At 39.3% G+C, this 18,144-nt stretch overlaps 3 protein-coding genes across 5 annotated transcripts; all 3 read right to left on the reverse strand.

Moving 5' to 3' along the window:
* Positions 1–383: 383 nt before the first annotated feature.
* cenpt (centromere protein T) lies at positions 384–6,336 on the reverse strand. Of its 3 annotated transcripts, none has more exons than XR_012597474.1 (14): positions 6,023–6,336; positions 5,554–5,674; positions 5,337–5,475; positions 5,159–5,252; positions 4,842–4,978; positions 4,466–4,520; positions 4,205–4,341; positions 2,914–4,032; positions 2,463–2,720; positions 2,269–2,368; positions 1,875–2,048; positions 1,676–1,780; positions 668–880; positions 384–488 (listed from the first exon to the last, which is right to left on the reverse strand). XR_012597474.1 is itself a non-coding variant. In XM_074662586.1 (13 exons), exons 1-13 carry the CDS (start codon positions 6,103–6,105, stop codon positions 751–753), a joined length of 2,652 nt encoding a protein of 883 aa, XP_074518687.1. In that variant the 5' UTR covers positions 6,106–6,336; the 3' UTR covers positions 384–750. The 3 variants fall into 3 exon arrangements, 1 of the variants encoding a protein (XP_074518687.1); XR_012597473.1 differs by having other exon boundaries at positions 384–564; XM_074662586.1 differs by having other exon boundaries at positions 384–880.
* A 1,007-nt stretch (positions 6,337–7,343) lies between these two features.
* Positions 7,344–9,891, reverse strand: ndufa4b (NDUFA4 mitochondrial complex associated b). The gene is made up of 4 exons (XM_074663353.1): positions 9,685–9,891; positions 8,081–8,169; positions 7,878–7,938; positions 7,344–7,654 (listed from the first exon to the last, which is right to left on the reverse strand). The coding sequence occupies exons 1-4, from the start codon at positions 9,733–9,735 to the stop codon at positions 7,598–7,600; spliced, it is 258 nt and encodes an 85-aa protein (XP_074519454.1). The 5' UTR covers positions 9,736–9,891; the 3' UTR covers positions 7,344–7,597.
* A 986-nt stretch (positions 9,892–10,877) lies between these two features.
* Positions 10,878–18,129, reverse strand: LOC141785654 (protein FAM117A-like). The gene is made up of 8 exons (XM_074664103.1): positions 17,483–18,129; positions 16,399–16,544; positions 15,652–15,744; positions 15,155–15,271; positions 14,454–14,582; positions 14,122–14,305; positions 13,505–13,676; positions 10,878–12,524 (listed from the first exon to the last, which is right to left on the reverse strand). The coding sequence occupies exons 1-8, from the start codon at positions 17,604–17,606 to the stop codon at positions 12,242–12,244; spliced, it is 1,248 nt and encodes a 415-aa protein (XP_074520204.1). The 5' UTR covers positions 17,607–18,129; the 3' UTR covers positions 10,878–12,241.
* Between the last annotated feature and the right edge of the window lie 15 nt (positions 18,130–18,144).

The raw sequence follows: 18,144 nt of genomic DNA on the forward strand, positions 1-18,144 counted from the left end.
AATATGTCTGATAACTATTAGCTCAGTAGTTACTTGTTACATTTCTATGCAACTGCAAAGGGAAAAAAAAACAGCATATAGAATGATTTGGAGAAAAAGTACTTCCCTACCCATTTCCCATTATCACCTTGACCTGGGAAATACCAGGTTGGCTTTAAATACTCCATACATTCCCTGCTAATCCGTACTGGGATGTTTGTTTTCCTTTTGCAACACATAACTATGAAATACCACCCTATAAATCCAATATAAGAGTGTTTTTTTCACTGCAGCGTGTTGGCTCAAAAGTTAAACAGAATTAAGAAATTATTGAAAATAGCATTGATGAGAAATATAACTAAATGGGACTTTTTTTAAGGTGTCAATCAAGACAAGAATGTGTGATAGATAGCTTTATTTCAACATGTATAATTTCAGAAGTCTGCACTTCTTTTTGGCAGTTTCACTGACAGATAAGAGGTTTGTAAACAAGGCTGTCCATGTGTAATCTGAAATGATAATGGTAGAGCACTGATTTCAATAAGCCAAAGTCTAAATAGAGATATGAACATGCTTAAATTTGCACTGTGGAAGAGAAGAACAGAGAAAATCTATAGTCATTACATACACCAGTCTTAGTTATACATATTTACACATTTACAGAAACCTTTATAATCCTGTCACTTACCAAAACCAATTAATTGTAAGGGAATTTTCAAGCGATTCAAGAGATGACACCAAAAATATAAAATGGGACTTTAAAATCGAAACTCATCTCCGTTTTTTAGGGAAAACAACGTTTCCACTGGTTGCTATAGGGATCAGAAGCCTGCGCTGGTCCATGCGCAGATATTTCTCAATCAGCACCTCTACTGGCACCTTGTCGTTAACATGACCCTGCCTGCAACAACAAAGCAGTTCAGTCAAACACGAGAAACATGATTTACAGTCTCAGGCATGTTTCAGTGGATTATGTGTTTGTTTGTGTTATCGTCATTGACGCATAAAGCTCAAGGCTGCCATCTAGAGATTATTCTGGTGTTTACTCTACACAGACTACAATACTTCTTTCCTGTATGACAGCTCTCTCTTCAACTTTAAGGCTATTTCACTGAGAAGTAATGGCATCAATTTTATTTTAAGCCTTGTGATCAAGTTTTTTATCTTTATCTATTACAATAACATAAATAAGTCTGCTGATTTGTCTTTTTTTGTCTTGTTAAGGCTGCCGTTTGTTTCATACAGCTGCTTAAAGGGCTCAACACTATCATTGTCATGTTTACAGCCAGTTGTTTTGGTTATTCAGCTCAAATTTTTACATTTCACTTGAAGTCATTTTCCCTTTAAGCATATATACTGTGCAGGAAGAGGTTTTAAGCTAAAAAGCTCAAACAAATCCAAAAAGTTTTCCCAGGAAATATGTATTCCAGGTGTTGGGAGAAAACAACAGAGTAAAAAAAACAGTGAGCCCTGGGAAAACATTTATTTTATTGTTAGATATAAAGGCAAATAAATGCTGCTAAAGTTCCTTTGTTATTTACATCAGTAATAATGTGGATGTCTGGATCTGATGTCCAGCATTGTTACTTTATATCCATGTTTAAAATATGGGAAAGCATCATACCTCCTCCTTTAGTTTTTTCCACTTCCGTTTCTAATCTAGCTAATCCAGCACATTTACTGTAAACACACCCACCTCCTCAACAGAAGCTCAACATCTTCAAACTCAATGGTTTTCCTCCTTGCATGAAGAGCAAATGTCTCTAAGTCCTCAGCCATCCGCTTAAAAAACTTATCCATTCTGTCAGAGTGAAAACAATGAAGCAGGTCTTTTTAACAGTAGAGCTTTACAGTCAATAAAGGAAAACAACTGTATACTATTTTCAGTTACTTACATGTCCTGTAGAACAGGGTACACATCTGCAGAGACCTTGGTTTTGGCAAAATGCTTGAAGATGCCCATCAGGTAGCTTTTTGGAAGACTATTTTCCTTTCTTGCCACCCCTGTCCTCTTCTTCCTCACCTGCTTAGGTTTAGCTGTCGCCAAACCATCCTCATCACTGCCACTCCTGGTGGAACAACAGAACTTAACAGTAATATATAGAACAATCACGAAAATAACAACAAAAATCCAATAACTCATGAAAGACCTTGTCCCAGTTAGATAATGTATTTCAGCCTTGGATCAATTCAATTTGTATCTCAACAATGAAATCCAGGCTCTCTATTTTATTTCTGTACTTCAACTTAAGTCTTTTTAGTTAAATATCAGCAGAAACAGATACTTGCCTGGGTTGAGTATTCCTAAGAACAGAAGGTGACGCCAAAGGATCAGGACAAAACAAGTTTCTTTTCTGTCTGACAAAAGCAGGAGTCTTGCTTGGGACCTCTAAAAATTAAAGCAAACAAAATAAAACCTTGAGCATCATTCTAATTAGTAGGAAAATATAAAAAAAAAAACAGGAAGAGAGCAACTGCAAGACCTTCAGTCTCCTCTTCTTCTTCTTCCTCTTCATCATCTTCTTCTTCTTCTTCCTCTTCCTTTTCCTCTTCCTCGTCTCCCTGAGCAGCAGCTTCCTCTGGTGACTCTTCACTTTGGTGCCCGACCTCTTCGATACCTTGCCTCATCTCTGAAAGATGGAGGGAGTTTTCTTTGTCAGCATCAGGATCTGCTTCTGTAGTGACTGGGCTGTTTGGAAGATCGATGGTAGCGTGTGCGTTGGACTTCCTGCCAGAAAATTCTAGGAACAAACAAGCAACACAAAGCTTTTACACAAGAGCACAGATAATTAAATACTTTGAAATTAATTCATAAAGTTTTGAAGCCTGAAAATATTTAAGACTTGTGTTTGTGACATTTGACATCATGCTATTGCTTGAAATATAAGCGGCCCTATTTTTGTTTAAAGTAGAACATTGTTTTTATGACCTTACTTGCTTCTGTTACATCTGCCAGATCCCCTTCTGCTTCTGCAACTGGCACAATGAGTCCACCCTCAGAGCGATGAGTTCTTCTACTGATGTGCTCTAGGTGTGCTGAAGACTGCTCTTCCTCCTCCTCCAACAGCTCTTCTCTGTGTTCATCTTCAGGTTTAGAGTCTGACAAACCCAACTTCGCAGGATCCTCTAAATTGTGGCAATCATCAACAACATCCCCCTCATCGTCAGATAAATGTAATAATACCTTACTCGCTTGTACTGAATCAACAGGAGCATCTTCTTCAGTTTGAGAGTCAACTGCTTTTTCGTCTTCTGCTGCATCTTTGTGGCTTTTAGAGTCTGACAGCACCTCCTCTTCCTCAGAATGAGACTCAGCAGTCCCTTCTCCTCCTTCAGTATGAGATTCAACAACACCTTGTTCTCCTTCCTCATCAGACTGAGAGCAAACCACATCTTCTTCCTCTTCTGCTTGAGATTCAGAAACACTTTTTTCTTCTTCTTCTTCAGTTTGAGAGTCTTGTTGAACCTCCTCTTCCTCAGACTGTGACCCAGTTGCAACATCCTCTTCAAGCTCAGAATCAACTCTATCATCTTCATTGTCTTCACTTTGGGAAGAAGCTTCTTTTTCCTCTTCAGTGTGAGCTGCCACTTCTTCCTCAAATTCAGCTGTATCACGCCTGACAACACTCTGAGATGCTGGTGTAGGCTCATTTTCCTCCAATTTCGATTTGGTCGCGGCATCTTCAGCCTGAGTTTCAACCATACTGCCCCCATCCTTCTCTTGAGACTCCGAAACACATTCCTCCTCCTGAGGTTCTGCCTCTTCATGGGGAAATGTGTACAACGATTTCTCCTTCCCCAGCTCGTTCTGCTCTTCTTGCTCCTCCTCTATCATTTGTCTCTGTAACTGAGATGCCATCACAGTGGGTTTGTCCTGAGTTGCAGTGATTGAGGTGGAGGTTATTGCATCAGGCTGAGCGTACAGCGCTGTGTTACAGTTGAAAATATCAGTGGTGATATCAGGTTCACTGAGTTTGCTCAGGCCTAAAGTGAAGCCCTCAGAATATGCAGTCTCACTGGGTCCCTGCTCAGGCTGCATGAAGCTGGTTGCCCCTGAGTGACAAGAGAGAAAGAGAAAACTATGAAAAAAAACTAAGAAGAATCAACAATACAGATTTCCAACATTTTCTATGCAAAAAGTAACAATAAATCGTCTGAAATACATTCATTCACATAACACATTAAACAAAAGGAATATAAATCATATTTGACTAACATTAATTACCTCCCATATGCCTTTTATTCACAGCAGCACCAAATTCTTCCACTGTGATTTTGCGACGGTTAGACACTCTTCTCTGCAGACCTTTCTTCTCCGTGTGAACATTCACAAAGGGTGTTTTTAGGCTCAGTGAAGAAGAACTGCAAACAGATCAAACAGGCCATGAGTTTTCCTTTCCCTCAGTAATGATCGTATACACAATCTAATAGGAATCAAATTTAAGAGGATTTTTCCATCAACAAACACTGCTTCAAAGTAACTTACTTTGACAGAGATAATGAATTTTCATTCAGTGATTCTTCTTTTTGCCCTTCAACACCTGTAAACACAGACATTGTTAGCTTTTCTTTTAACACAAATGAAAAGTGCTCTTTATTATAACTCATTGCCACTTAGAGACCATCATGCTGTCCTTTAAGCAAGATGTTTCAGAAATAGCAGAGCTTAACACATTGCAGTAGCATCACACATGCTCACTCATCCTTAAGCAACACAGTCTTTCTTCTGTTTCTACCTCAGATGCTAGCACAGTGGTGGCACCACCTTGTTCCATCGTTACTCTGACGTTCATACTGATTAGACAGGGACGTACATACTGCCCCTTGTGCTTGTAACGTGAATAAGACCAGCTTTAACTTACCATCTTCACCTCTGAGACGTTTCTCAAAAGCTGTTACATTCAGGCTCCGATGTGGTCTCTTTCTTCGCAGTCCCTTTGCAGTACTTACAGCGTTGCCAATGGTTAGATCTGGTAAGTCTAACCCTGAGAGCTCAGTGCTAAAAGTTGGGCAAAAACACAACAAAAAGGTTTCTAGAGGGATTAAAAAATCATTTCACAAAAGTCATCAAGAATTCTGGAGAGGACACACTTCTTTGTTGATGTTGTCACTGGCTAAAATTTAAATCTACCTGAGCTTCATGAGTACATCTTAAATGGATATTGAAATCCCTGCTTACCTCTGCAGTTTGCTGGTGATGCTTGAGTTGGCAGAAGAAGGTTGTGGCTCTTCTGTAGCTGCTTTCTCATGAACCACAGGGGACCTCACAGGATCTAAATAATTTTAAAGTGAAGTGTTTAAAAAACAACCAACAGGGACTGCATGACACAATAATTTAAGCAGCCTGGTGCGTTTACCTGTCCGCATGATGTTCATGAGGATGTGTCTTGGTGTGTCTCCATCATCGAACAGCATGGAGGCTTGGACAGGCGTCTTTTTTAGTATCACTGAGACAGGCCTTATCCTGGGAGCTGGCAGGGATTTTCTGGTTACACTCTAGAGAAAGACAGAGCGGTTAGGCTTGACAAACACAACATGTTGATCATCAGTATTTACTCTGCGCATAGCTCGCACCTCGCGTAATTTATGCTTGAGGCTGCGCCTAAGCATGTTCTGTGGAGTCTGGGCTCCAGCATTTTTGTTTTCCAATCTACTGCTGCGTCTGGTCGCTCCAGTGCTCCTTCGGTCCGCGGCCCTAGGGAGAGAAATTATACATGATGAAAATTACTTTAACACCGTATACAGGATGACTGCTACTCATTTATACCGTTATTAGTAGGGACCTTGGAGTCACTTGTAGTGAGACGCTGAAAAGTGCCCAATATATTGTGTTACATTTGTCAAACAAAATTTCATTTGTCCGACAATTTCCAGCATAGTTAAAGTTGTAATATCAACCAACAGAGGACGCGCTGAGTGCATTGCTTTCGTCCAGTGCAATGACAGTTTTTAACGTAAAGGCGAAGTTCTTAACGTACAGCAGACATTATTCAAGATACTGCTCTCACAGAACAAAAGAAAAGTTTGGGTGCTGTTTCAGTACCTGGCAACAGGAGTCCTCGGTGGCTCGGTTGTGAGGATGTGTTTGAGCAGCACTCTGGCGGATAAGTCCTCCGTATCATCCATTTAGACACCGAATTGGGAAAGTCAGCTGGTTAACTAATGTTAGCTTCTCGAAAGGAGTACAGAGGAGTTTCAAACGCACTAAGATACAACTTTCCAAAACTAGGGGATCTATTCTTACAGTACCGATGTCAACAAAGCACTACTGTAGCAGTTAGCCCTGCATTTGCAGTCTATTTTGCCATGGACGTTGCTTCGTCAACGGATTTATTCCTCAGCCTATCCCGCGTTATTTTTGAGTAAATATCGCGAGAATAACGTTGTCTTCTTCTGCTATGAGAGAACGGTTTGCTGCCAAGCAGAACAATACCGCCACCTATTGAAAACTCCAAATAAAAAACGAGGAAGAGTTTTTATTTTTTAAATTGTTTTAAATAATAAAGAATCAATTTATTTAGTAAATAAATAGTTAATGTAATAATTATAATCATCATCATTAATATCCTGTTGCCAATTATTCTAATGAAAAATAATTTATTTGTTCAATCAACAGATTATTGATGTATTTTTGCTGTGTTATTGTCATTATTATTTTTCTTATTCCTTTTTGCACTAAAAGCATTCTCAATTTTGGTTTCTTGCATTGCTGGTGTGACTCCTGAATTGGGTTAAAAAGTAAATGTCTCCCTCACAAATATAAAAAAATGGAAATTCATGTTGTAACAGCACACTCTGCTGGTTATGGAGAATATAACCCTTTAAAAACTGATGAATGCTTTTAACTTTGAAATATGGGTTATCTTGATAATTCAAATGTTATCTCAACCCTCCACAACATGTGACAAACAGTATTTGAACAATGTCATATTTTTAATAGTTACATATTGTGAATATAACTTAGAAACAAGAATGATTAGTTTATGGTATAGAAATGTTTGGAAACAGGTCTGATAGTAAGTAATATCTTGGATGTCACCTCTCTTGACCTGGTCGGTAAGTAATGAATTGTTAGACTCTGCTCCTCTAAACATGTTTGTGCCCTCCAATAGTTTCAAACCTCTTAGACAGGACAGGAAATGACCCAGTTTCTCCCCGCTGAGTAAAGAGCTAAATTGCTTAAATGTTTCCTCTAAATTATGACGAACAAAGCCACTTTGCTGTCTTGGTAATTGTGCAGTCATACTGTTTCTTATTTACAATCTGTCACCACCCACTGTGATTTGACCAGCTAAGAGAATTTCACAGTTTGTATCAAGAATAATTCCACTTGAATATGTAAAACAAAACATACACCAGCAAGATTTTTCGATTTAAATGACTTTAATAATTTACAATACAGACAAAAATAAATTCATCATTGGTAAAACAGGTGGTTGCCTGTTTTATGTTTTACAGTCATAGATAAGTGAATGATCCCTTTCTCCTTCACACTGGATATAATCTGACTGAATGAGTGCAACACAGTGTGTGATTCATCCTTTATTTAATGGCGTTTGTTTTGTATTAGGCAAAAAAGTGCAAAGGCTCCCCAACATCAGAGACGAGACGAAGGCACTTAGAAATCAGGCCTGTCCTTCTTCAGCTTGGAGTAGTCCATGTTAACTTTGAAAAGCTGGAATACACAAACACACACACACACACAAATGCACATTATCAGTAAGATGGAGACAGTTTGGACTTTGAGGCAAGATAACAGAAGAGATATGGCTTGTACTCCCAACAACTGTACTTTCATTTCAAACTTAACTAAGGCTCTCTGCAAAGAAAGGGGAAGTTATGTCAATATTTATTACAACTGTTGAAGAATGTGTGTAAAATATTAAGTAAGGCCATACTTTGTACTGCTGGTTAGGCTGCAAGTTGTTCCATGGCTCAGGGTTGTTCTTACGATCCCATCTGAAGAAAAAATCAAATAAAAACAATAAGAGATTAGGTACAGACTTAAACAGGCTGTGGTGTTACTGGGTTGACAGGACTGATAAAAAAAAGTCTGATTATGGGGAACCCCCAATGTTTAACTATGCTGTTTATAACTTACGAGACGTCAGGGTTTTTCAGGGCCAGCCGACCCAGGTACAGCATGCTCATGGTTGCCCCTCCACCAATGAAGACAAAGAGGGGGATGAGCTGAAGACAAAAGAGATGAATATTTAACATAACTGTTGAACATAAAAAAAGAGGAAAAAAAACAGATTTCTGCCTTTCATAAAATTCCAATCCTCTTCATCGTTAAGGTCTTTTCTAGCACAAAATTACTTTCTAAATATGACCACTCATCCCAGTTTGTCCACCATTTTACTCCAAAAAATACAATTATCAAGAAAGTCATCAGGACATTGCATAAGGATATATATTTTTTCTCCTTTTAATCATTTCTCTGTTTTAGCAATCATATTTTGAGATGACAGGTTTGTCAGTTTCACCTCTTGTTTGGAAAATGATGCTGTGTCTTATATGATTTGATTTAAGCTTCATTTATCTCAAACATAAAACAAACAGAAAAAATACACAATTCATTGCCTAATGAAAACCATATCACTTGTCAAACCAGACAAAATGTACAAAAAATTAAGAAAAAGGAGTTTGAGAAAGGGCAGGTGGAAGCTTGAATACTTATTTGAACCCGCTCCTATCTACCACATCACTTCAGTTTATATGAAAAATAATTTTGTTCAGTCTGAGTGAGAACAAAAGTGCCGAAACAGAAACACACATGTATACATCATTCATGCTTCTTCCTTTGAGAGATTCTGAACTTGAGTAGTTTTATATTAAGTCCAGTAGCTTTACAGTAAGTACAGTATGCTAGTTTTAGAGTTCATATGTACAAGAAAAACAAATGGATATAAACCCAATAACAGCTCTTTCAATGGCACAAGATAAATGTGACCTGAAATCCACCAGCAGTGATCTATTAATATGGACTCCGCCATAACGCACCTTGTTTCACCCCTCGTCCCTTAACACTCACTCACACACTCTTTATCTCTCTCTCCTCTCACGCATTGCTCTGGCCTTGAGTCATGCCAGTATGGAAACTATACAGTGTACGTGCTGCAGAGCCCTTCATCCATGGCTGTATGTTGAAGCATGCTATACTGTACCTCGCTATTTTTCTCCTGTGATAGCCTAGACTCCCACTCAGGCTCTGAACAGGTATGTGGCCCGTGTTTTTATGCATAAGGAGCAGGTGACTTCATTCCTGAGGCTACAAAAAAAGACTACCATGAAGCTGAAGACGATAATTAAATGCCATTAGAGGAGGAAGGAATGACAAATAAATGGAGCCACGTACAGTGTACTGACTACGATTAAAAAGACAAATACTGCTTAAATGTGGATGGTTGTTGTTAAATATGCCTCTGTCGTCAGTTTTTACTCGTTGCTATGTCGAGGAACTAAAATAAGTCCAGTCATTGTAAATTAATTATTTATCTACAGTAGAATAGCGTTGCCGTATTTGGTAAAGCTCACAGAACATACATCAATCAATAACAATATTAGTAGCATATAGATGCCAATATCAATTAGGGTGTGATTTGGGGTAGCGTGAACGAGCATACCCACGCGCGTCCTCCTCCGCGCCTTCAATGTCACCAGGTCTTTCACACATCAAGATGTAACGGAGCAGAAATGACTTACTGCCGGGTGGCTCTTCAGCTGTTTGGCAACAGTCCCCAACAAGGATGACATGTCGGACAATCCTCCAGCGGACACAGTCCGTTAAAGACAGAAAATCTGCGGAGGTGAAAACGCGCGCTTCTTCTAGTGGAGGAGCTCGTGCCGGTTTCCTACGGGCCTTTGCGCTCAGTGAAGTGTTCACCTCCTCTTCTGCTGCCAGCCAATCCCACGATGCGACGACAACAGCTGTACATGTGTGCCCCAATGTACTGTATATCATGTGCGAAAGAGAAAGTCAAGGTCTTAAAGAACACTGCCTTTTCGTATCGGGTCAAACTAGCTCATGATTGGGGAATTAAAAACATATCAAAAAATGTGGACGGGGGCAATTTAATTACATACCCTTAAGAAGTTCACCAACACACCTTCGATAAAGATTATAGACACAATTTAATAACACTGAAAAATACCTCTACCCCCTTCCGTATGTATGCCTTTGATGTTTTAGAGCTTCTAAATAAGAAAGCAGTATAATTAATATCACAATGATCTTGGCCGAGTTTCAATAAAACTCTTTAATTTTATCTTCCCAAGCACCACCACTTATATTTCATGAGACAAGTTAACTATTAGCTCCACCCCTCTGGTTATAACTGCCTGTTTTCTCCATCTGTAAACGGATATGATTGTGGAGAGACCATTAACTGAAAATGTAGAGGGGGGAAACTGAATTCAATCTTGCATTTCCTTGACAAGTTTTAGAAATATATGTTTTAATGCAAGAACACTAAAAGAAGCAAGGATGCTTAAAGAAAATATCTAAAAAATAGGGAGATAAATTTGTAGGCAGACATGTCTGGGATAACAGTCTAAGCATGTCTGATGCACCAAGATGAAAGTATTTGGAGCCTTCTTTTTGTGTTGTAGGACTTAAAAAACTAGAAAAGATTGAAATGAGAAAAAAGAAATAATCAAGAAAGTTTCAACTGAAACTATTCAAAGGTTAAAAATAGATTAGTCTAAAATTCATGTTTATACTTTCAAAATGGTCTACATTTTTTGAATTATTGTCCATAGTCAGATCACTTTATAAAGTTTCTGGGAAAGGTTGAGCAGTTTTAGAACCAAAATACAAATGTGCACACCATAAATTCAGAGAAACCAGAGCACGAGGAGTGAAGATTTCAGACTAGTTTAATAAATCACAAACACAACATATTTGTCATATATTTTCGTGAACAGAATACAGAACCTGAGAGAAATAGCGTATCCTCAGCACCCTCACCGATTCAGAAAACATCAAGGCTTATTTAGAAAAAGACCATGTTTTGATTTATCAGTGTTTCCACCAGGATACAAAATCTAGGAGAAGTCTTAAACAAAAGAAGATAACTTTCCATCCACATGCACACACACACACACACAAACAAAACTCCCATCAGTGACAACAAGCCAGGACTAATGTACTGAAGAAACCTTCTCCTGGAAGTGCATAAAAATCCACTGGTACAGTATCTCACCCAAAACCTGCCTTGATTACACTGACAGAACAAAACTACAACAGGTTCTTTTTTAGCTTATGTTGCAGATAATTGGAAAAAGATGTAGAAAATACACATAACTACTCTTAAAGTACAAAAAGTGAATATAAAAATAAGAATTGCGACTCAAAAGTAGCAGTTCAATTTGTGCAAACATGTCTACCAGAAATAAAACTATCTGAACGTCAAAACTTGTCAGCTTGGCAGTAGAAAGATAACATCTTCAGGGAAACTACACCACTAAAACTGGTTAGGTAGTTGGCTAGGCTGTGAAACCTCAAAACAATAAACATTGGAACAAGCACACATCAAGGCAGAACACATTTGTTTCCATCAGCAAGCTGAAATTACTTTTTGAAACAAGTAAACAAGATGACAACAAAACTAACAGCGGTACAACTTTTCTGAAGCAGGAATGTATGAGCTCAAGCCTTTAGGTATTTATGCTACCCAAGTTCAACATCTAGAAAATTCCCTTCAGTCTACAATCATGTAATTCATTTTCTCTTCTTTTTCTCTTATCAGGTACCCAGTTGATTTGTCATGCTTTGTAGGTGAGGTTGAGTAAAAATAATTAAATGTAGGTAAGAGTTGAATGCTTGTACAAAAAATGTTTCAAAATGCAGATTTTCTCATCTGACCTGGACTTTTAATATTTTGGATAAAGATTATTAAAAGTTGTATCAAGAGTTAAGTGTTTGTTGTGGCTTCTTTGGGGAAAAATGTGCAGTGATTGAAAGAGATAAGAGTGAAACAGTAGAAGTCATCCACTGCTGTTTGGGCTTAAAAAAACATCTTTGGATAATGAAATGAGATTATAAGGCCTTGTATTTAAAATGTCAATATGCCCAGGAATCCAAAACAAGCAGCTCATAAAGCACACAGAGAAACGTATACTCTTTTTTTTTTCGAACCTAAGATTTTTGACCTGTATAGAAAAGGAATGGTTCTTCCTTAAAATAAAGCATCATCTACAAACCTACCCATAACCCCTGAAGTATTTTCAGTAGGCCTTTTTTAATTTCCACAGAGACCAATCAGAATGCGAGACCCTCCCCTGAGCTTTCTCCCACCACAGAGGAGCTGCTGGTGTTGGAAGGAGGATCAGGAGGACCAGCCCGGCTGCTGGGGGTGGTCCCCTGGCTCGAGCAGCTGCCCACGGGAGAGACGGCGAGGCTGCGGAACAGCAGGTCCATGGAGGGGAGCAGGGGCTTCAGGAGGCTGACAGGGCAGAAGGCTGAGCCCCCATGGGGGGTGAAGTTCACCTTGTTGGGGTCTGGGCAGGAGGATATGAGGGCTGGTTTGGGCAGGTGTGGAGCACTGAAGGACGAGAGGAGATGGGCTGTAAGAAACCAACTCAATACGCTGACAAAACGTTTATGCTGTCAGATACAACCCCGTTGACTTTCAATTACTTTTCCATTTATGGCTCCAATACATTAAAATTACTGAATAAAAAGGCATGATAGGAGGCAGAGATGACAAATACCATCCACACAAAGTCCCTAGAGAAATCACCTCCACTTCTGCAAGTTTTGGATGAAGGTGAAGTAAGTATTACTTCTTCATTTCTGTTTTCCCTCGATAAACTTTAGTTCAGCAACTTGGCTTGAATCAGTTTTTAATGCTTTTAATACAAATCTGATAAATGCTGAAAATCAACTATGTGTCATGCATATACATTCGTTTGAAAAGTTAAATATAAAAGTTTTTTTATTTCTTGTAATTTAGTAAAAGATAAAGAAACTTTCATAAATTATTGTTTCATAAAACAAAACAAGATGGCAATATTTTGTGGATTTTATTAAGAGGGTTAATAAAAAATTTGATTTGCAAAAAATTAGATTTTTCTTGCTTCTTTTCATGGTTCGGGCTCTGATAATCTAATTTTTGGTGATGCACTTCTACTGCAACATGATTGGAGTTCCGTAAAATTACCACCAGAGGGCAACCATTGACTTTATGTCTGTTTGTGTATTCAACAAACACAATATTTGTCTGAAAACTGCTCACAAAACTCACTTTGTTCTGAAGACCACACAGTTTTTTTTAACCACAAATACATAAAAAGATACATACATCTGAATACACTGTGAGATGTATATAAACCTGGTTTTGTTGAAATGGAGTGCCTGTGATTAAAAAAAAATGCTGCTCCTGGTTCTGCATTGAGTTTTGATTTTTTTTGTAATGCCAGACTGTCAGCGTAAGAGCTTAATCAGGAGGACAGTAGCTCTTTAAGTTGGAGACAAATGTGGTACAGAGAATAAATTAAATATTCAGGTACACAACAGACAAACCTGATTTCCTCCCAGACTTTGACTTTCTCACAGCCTTCTGGGGGCTCTCTCTGGAAGCAGCAGCTCTTGTTGGGCCCAGGGGACGACGACATCAGCAGAGGCATGGAGAGGTCAGCTTCATTTTGGGTTGAAAAGGGAGACAGAAGGCACATCTCTGTACGGTCTGTCAAACCTGCCAGAAGTGAATCTTATTATTCAAATTGTATTCCATTAAATACATATAGAGATAGTTATTTTCCATGAATAATTCTCAATAATAGAAATACATTTGCAATCGTGCAAAAAACAGAAACTTGATATCATTTGGTTAGAAGATTGTTTCCACTGGGCTGATACAAAGCTTTGAGGTTTGATTCCAGTAACAAGGTCTCTTTAATTTTGGTCTACATGTTGCATCACATTATCAAGCGGATGTATTTTTGCATGAACATTGCCTATGTGACATTATGTGTGTGCATGCAGAGTGGCTTTCTGAGTTTAGTCACCAGTGGCTGCACCAGGTGTGAAAGTCACAGAGCTCATCGCTTTGTTTTGTTGTAAATCTCATTTAGACACAAACTAAGTTCTTCCTTTAATAGACTGATGGAAAGAAATATGGCTCATCAGTGGTAACCAACCTTGGTGCAGCTCTGAGGTTGCATCCTCAGAGACTGTTGGGGAAGTGGAGATGTAGATAGGAGGGGAGCTGGGTGAGGAGGAGGAAGAGGAGGACAGCGGCGTGGAGGGAGGATCACTCTGTGACCCACTGCTGCAGCTTTGTGGGGGGACAGGAGCCCTGTGACCATCTGGAACCTCAAGAAGCTGTGAAGAAAAGAAAGTTTCATGACTCCCAGATGAAACGTTGCTTTGAAAAACCTTGTAATAAAACCTCTCTTTCCTAAAAGCTTTTACATCTTTTGTGTGTGTATGTTTGCACAGGTATGTTGCATGGAGGATTGATTCAAGTTACCCTTGGAGGAGTATGAGAAGGCTGGCAGATGAACATGCCTTCCAGCTCCTGGTTGAGGCCCTCTACGCTGCAGCGCAGTCTAGGGACCAGTGTAGACAGGGGAGCAAGGGGAATGTGGATTGGCTGAGTCTGAGGGAGCAAAAACAAGTAATGTGGAAATGAAGCTAAAGAAAAAAATTCTTTTTGTGACATTTTTTCAGTTTGCTCTTGAATTATTCTTTTAAAGCTGTTGATCCTAAAACTAAAGTACTCTTCATTGTGCTTTCTCCAGAAATATCTTCCCATGCTGCTTTACATCAAACCATTTCTCAAAACTATGCAGTTCATGTTTTAAATCTAATTAACCCCAGTTAAATCAGCTTGAATTATTTTTACACACACTCTACTCTGAAGTTGCACCGAATCAGCAGAGTAAGACAACCAGACAGTGGAGACCAGCTGTGCTGGAAAGCAGAACCACACATTTTGCTTCTAAAAGCAGAAGCTGATGTGATGTAGTAGTCTTCCTGTTGCTTTAGAACTTCAGTTCACTCACTTCCTGCACAGTTTAGTTCACTCTGAGGACTGTAATCAGTGGCACGGACACACCTCACGCAGTGTTTTGTCAGCTTAGCCATTAGAGTGAACAAACAAACACACTTAAGTTCCTGTATGAAGTGATGAGAGTGGTGTGTTTGTATCTCAGGATGATGCTAAGGTACCTGGGTGGTTCCTAGGCTACAGCCCCCCTGAGGATATCCACGCGGGCTGTCTTCGTCATGCCCCCCTGAGAAGGCAGGTTTGCTGCGCTGCTGCAGCTGTTGTTTGAGTTTGGCGATCTGCAACGAACGAGAGGTTACTGTCAGTTACTGAGCTCTTCACACAAACATGCACACAGAGGAAGTCTTTTGCTCATACAGATGTCAAACAACTCTTCAGAGGCATATCTGAAGCAATTTCTTAGTAATGATTATCTGGGTTCTGTGACGGCTCTGATTCAGATATGATGAGGAGTAGAGCTTCAGGGGCGAAAGCCAGAAAGCAGAAGTTTCTTCGGAGATGAGGTCATTTGTTCTCCTGTTGCTCAATGCTGTCACAATTATGGAGTCTGGCCTTTTTTTTTTCAAGAGGATGCTGACACACACAAAAAAAAAATCACACCTCTAACATTAAATTCAGCCAGAACCAAACGTATTGAGTAACACAGGCTGAGATTTACCTCTCGCAGATGCTCAGCGCTGCCCCATGATGCTGACCGCTTGTGGCTGCTGCCTCTTCTGCTGTGAAAGTTATCAGACCATGAGTCCGGGGTCTGAGGAGGAAAAAAGTTGCGTTAAAACCCAGCCGTACTCAAAAACATTTTGCCAAAAAAAAGGATTATTTACGTTTCAGCCTGAAGGTTACAAAAATGTCACACTGGAAATGTTGAAATCACACTTTACATCAGGACTTCACACATATGTTTTTTGATGCCAAAAGTTGCACACTTCAGCAAAACCTTCTTAGAAAATAATGTATAACTTCGCCACACCATCCACACCCACAGATTCTCTCTTCACACTTATATGAAAGCAAAAGAACAGGAGAAACTGAGAAATACAGAGAGAAGAGGGGGGGAGGATGTGGGCAACCAAAGAGCAGTGGCGAGTGCCTGCACACAGAGCACAGAGGATGGGTGCAGCCAAAACGGCCTCATCAGCTGACTTCAGAGATCGTTCTCATGGCTGTGGTTCTCACTCTCACAAGCAGCAGACACTCCCTCTGTCTCTATCTTCTCTATCTGCAGAAACTGTTCACTTATATCTTCTAACATGACTCAACTCAGTCTGCTTCAGGATTATATTGCAAAGTAAGAGTAACACTCTTAATCTGGAAACATGTAGCAGAGTAAAAAACATCAATAAAACTATTTAAACCGCTTCTTATTACTATGTTTACTTAGACACAGGCTTGATCCTGAGCTGACCTGGGTTGATTTGTCCTTGCAACACACGCTGTTTTGGTCCTCAGGCTCTTTCGGCCAGTGTCCCTGGAGGTACGGCCCGATGATGGCGTCAAGAGACACTGTCCGCCTCATGCCGGAGCTCAGTTGCTGCGGTTTGGATTTTCTAGCTGCAAGCGACAGAAAATTTTGTATTGACATGCACCAACACAGTCTAGTATTCAACATATTACCCCTCATCCTGTATGGGGCTATTCTAAAACTTTTTGCTTCTATATCACTTTTAATTACAATCACTGCACATATTGGAAACAAAGAAACATTATCAAACCCATAAAGATGAATGGATTTACACACAGCACTCTTGAAACTATTTAACTTATGATCAATGTACAGCTTAAATTTTGTTGATTTAAAAATAAAGTTTACTGATCAAATTTAGAAAAAAACTATTTTGACAACTACTTCTTCACAGTTCCTGGCTATTAGTACGAAATAATATTGATTATTGTAAAAGGAAGAAAAATGTTTAGAAGTTATAATATCACAAATATGAAAGCTCTCCGGTTCAATTTCTTGAATTTGCAATAATGAGCTGTCAGATAAGTCTATTCAAACTTCTCAAGTTTACTTATAACTTTTCAAGACAGGTCTTCAACAATCATAGACTGGTAAATCGATTTAACAAGATGAAAAAGTGCATTATAATAAATGGTTATACTATTTGTATCATGTTTTTCTTTGCACCTTCTATTTTCTATTAATGATAAGATATTTTCTTATTCAGTTGCGTTAAAATAGAAAACAATAAAATTAAATCAAACAGTTACATATTGCATGAGCAATAGATGTTTGTAAACCTTTATTTGTCTTCTAAATTATTGAACATTATTCATGGACTGCTCAGGTTTCCCAACCACAGCTGCTTTACCAGTGAAGCACAAGTAGTTAAAAACTCAAAAGGTGCCTTACTTTTACATTTTATAAAGTTTTTAGCTGATGTGAAGGTCTCAAGACTTCACTCAAAACACTAGATTATCCAGTATATAATTTTTCCACCATGGCTTCACTTTGGGCACATGTCCATGCTTCATATGTCCCTACATACCTGATTTCCCATCTCTCCGACTGGCTCTTGGTTTGCTGGAGAGCTGATAGGGAACAGTAGCTTTAAGGGGCTGAGGACCCAAAGCAGCTCCCCGGCTCTGCAAGACTCCACTTCGGCCCGACATCTCTCCAGATCTGGGACTGCACGGTAGAAATGGATGTCCTGTCTAGTGGAGATCTGGGGGCGCTGTGGCTAAGTTACCAGCTGTAACCCTTCCTCCACTAGTTAAGATGATGATGATGATGACAACTCAAAACCGTTACAAAATTCAGACTTCAGCCGTCTAGACAAGCATTTCCATGGAAATTCAACCACCGACTTCTTCTACCTCGACATATGTGTCGTTACTAAGAGCTTGGAGTCATTTCTTCGGCGGTGATCATACTTTTTGTCTGGCTTGTGTGCGAGTTAGCAGCCTAGCAGGCAAAGTTTCTTTGTGAGGATGTTGAGATATTTCACCCCGTTGTCGAACAAGGAAGCAGCTCCAGCTTCAAAAAGTCACTGAGGCCAACCCTGGTTTCTTCTGGGAGAACCCTGTGGTGTATTTCATTATAGTTTTTCGTGCTGGATTGTGTAAGAAATCCTCAGAAAGTTGCTAGGTGGCCAGGGTAATTTTCCTCCTCCGAGTCCTTCATTTAACGCAAACTCCAAACACTTCACAC

The sequence above is a fragment of the Halichoeres trimaculatus genome, unplaced genomic scaffold, assembly GCF_033239565.1.
Source record: "Halichoeres trimaculatus isolate MK-OKI-2021-1 unplaced genomic scaffold, fHalTri1.1 fHalTri1_scaffold_23, whole genome shotgun sequence".
NCBI classification, from domain to species: Eukaryota; Metazoa; Chordata; class Actinopteri; order Labriformes; family Labridae; genus Halichoeres; species Halichoeres trimaculatus.

What these genes read in the sequence shown, in the direction of transcription:
- cenpt (XM_074662586.1), bottom strand. Translation starts at nt 6,105, where the DNA reads ATGGATGATACGGAGGACTTATCCGCCAGAGTGCTGCTCAAACACATC. An exon ending in TCAAGCATAAATTACGCGAG is followed by an intron (nt 5,476 to 5,553) that starts GTGCGAGCTATG and finishes GTCTTTCTCTAG; the next exon opens with AGTGTAACCAGAAAATCCCT. An exon ending in ACGTCTCAGAGGTGAAGATG is followed by an intron (nt 4,521 to 4,841) that starts GTAAGTTAAAGC and finishes CTGTGTTTACAG; the next exon opens with GTGTTGAAGGGCAAAAAGAA.
- ndufa4b (XM_074663353.1), bottom strand. Translation starts at nt 9,735, where the DNA reads ATGTCATCCTTGTTGGGGACTGTTGCCAAACAGCTGAAGAGCCACCCG. An exon ending in AGCTGAAGAGCCACCCGGCA is followed by an intron (nt 8,170 to 9,684) that starts GTAAGTCATTTC and finishes TTTTGTCTTCAG; the next exon opens with CTCATCCCCCTCTTTGTCTT. An exon ending in AGCCTAACCAGCAGTACAAA is followed by an intron (nt 7,655 to 7,877) that starts GTATGGCCTTAC and finishes TGTGTATTCCAG; the next exon opens with CTTTTCAAAGTTAACATGGA.
- LOC141785654 (XM_074664103.1), bottom strand. Translation starts at nt 17,606, where the DNA reads ATGTCGGGCCGAAGTGGAGTCTTGCAGAGCCGGGGAGCTGCTTTGGGT. An exon ending in TCGGAGAGATGGGAAATCAG is followed by an intron (nt 16,545 to 17,482) that starts GTATGTAGGGAC and finishes TGTCGCTTGCAG; the next exon opens with CTAGAAAATCCAAACCGCAG. An exon ending in GTAGCCTAGGAACCACCCAG is followed by an intron (nt 14,583 to 15,154) that starts GTACCTTAGCAT and finishes TTGCTCCCTCAG; the next exon opens with ACTCAGCCAATCCACATTCC.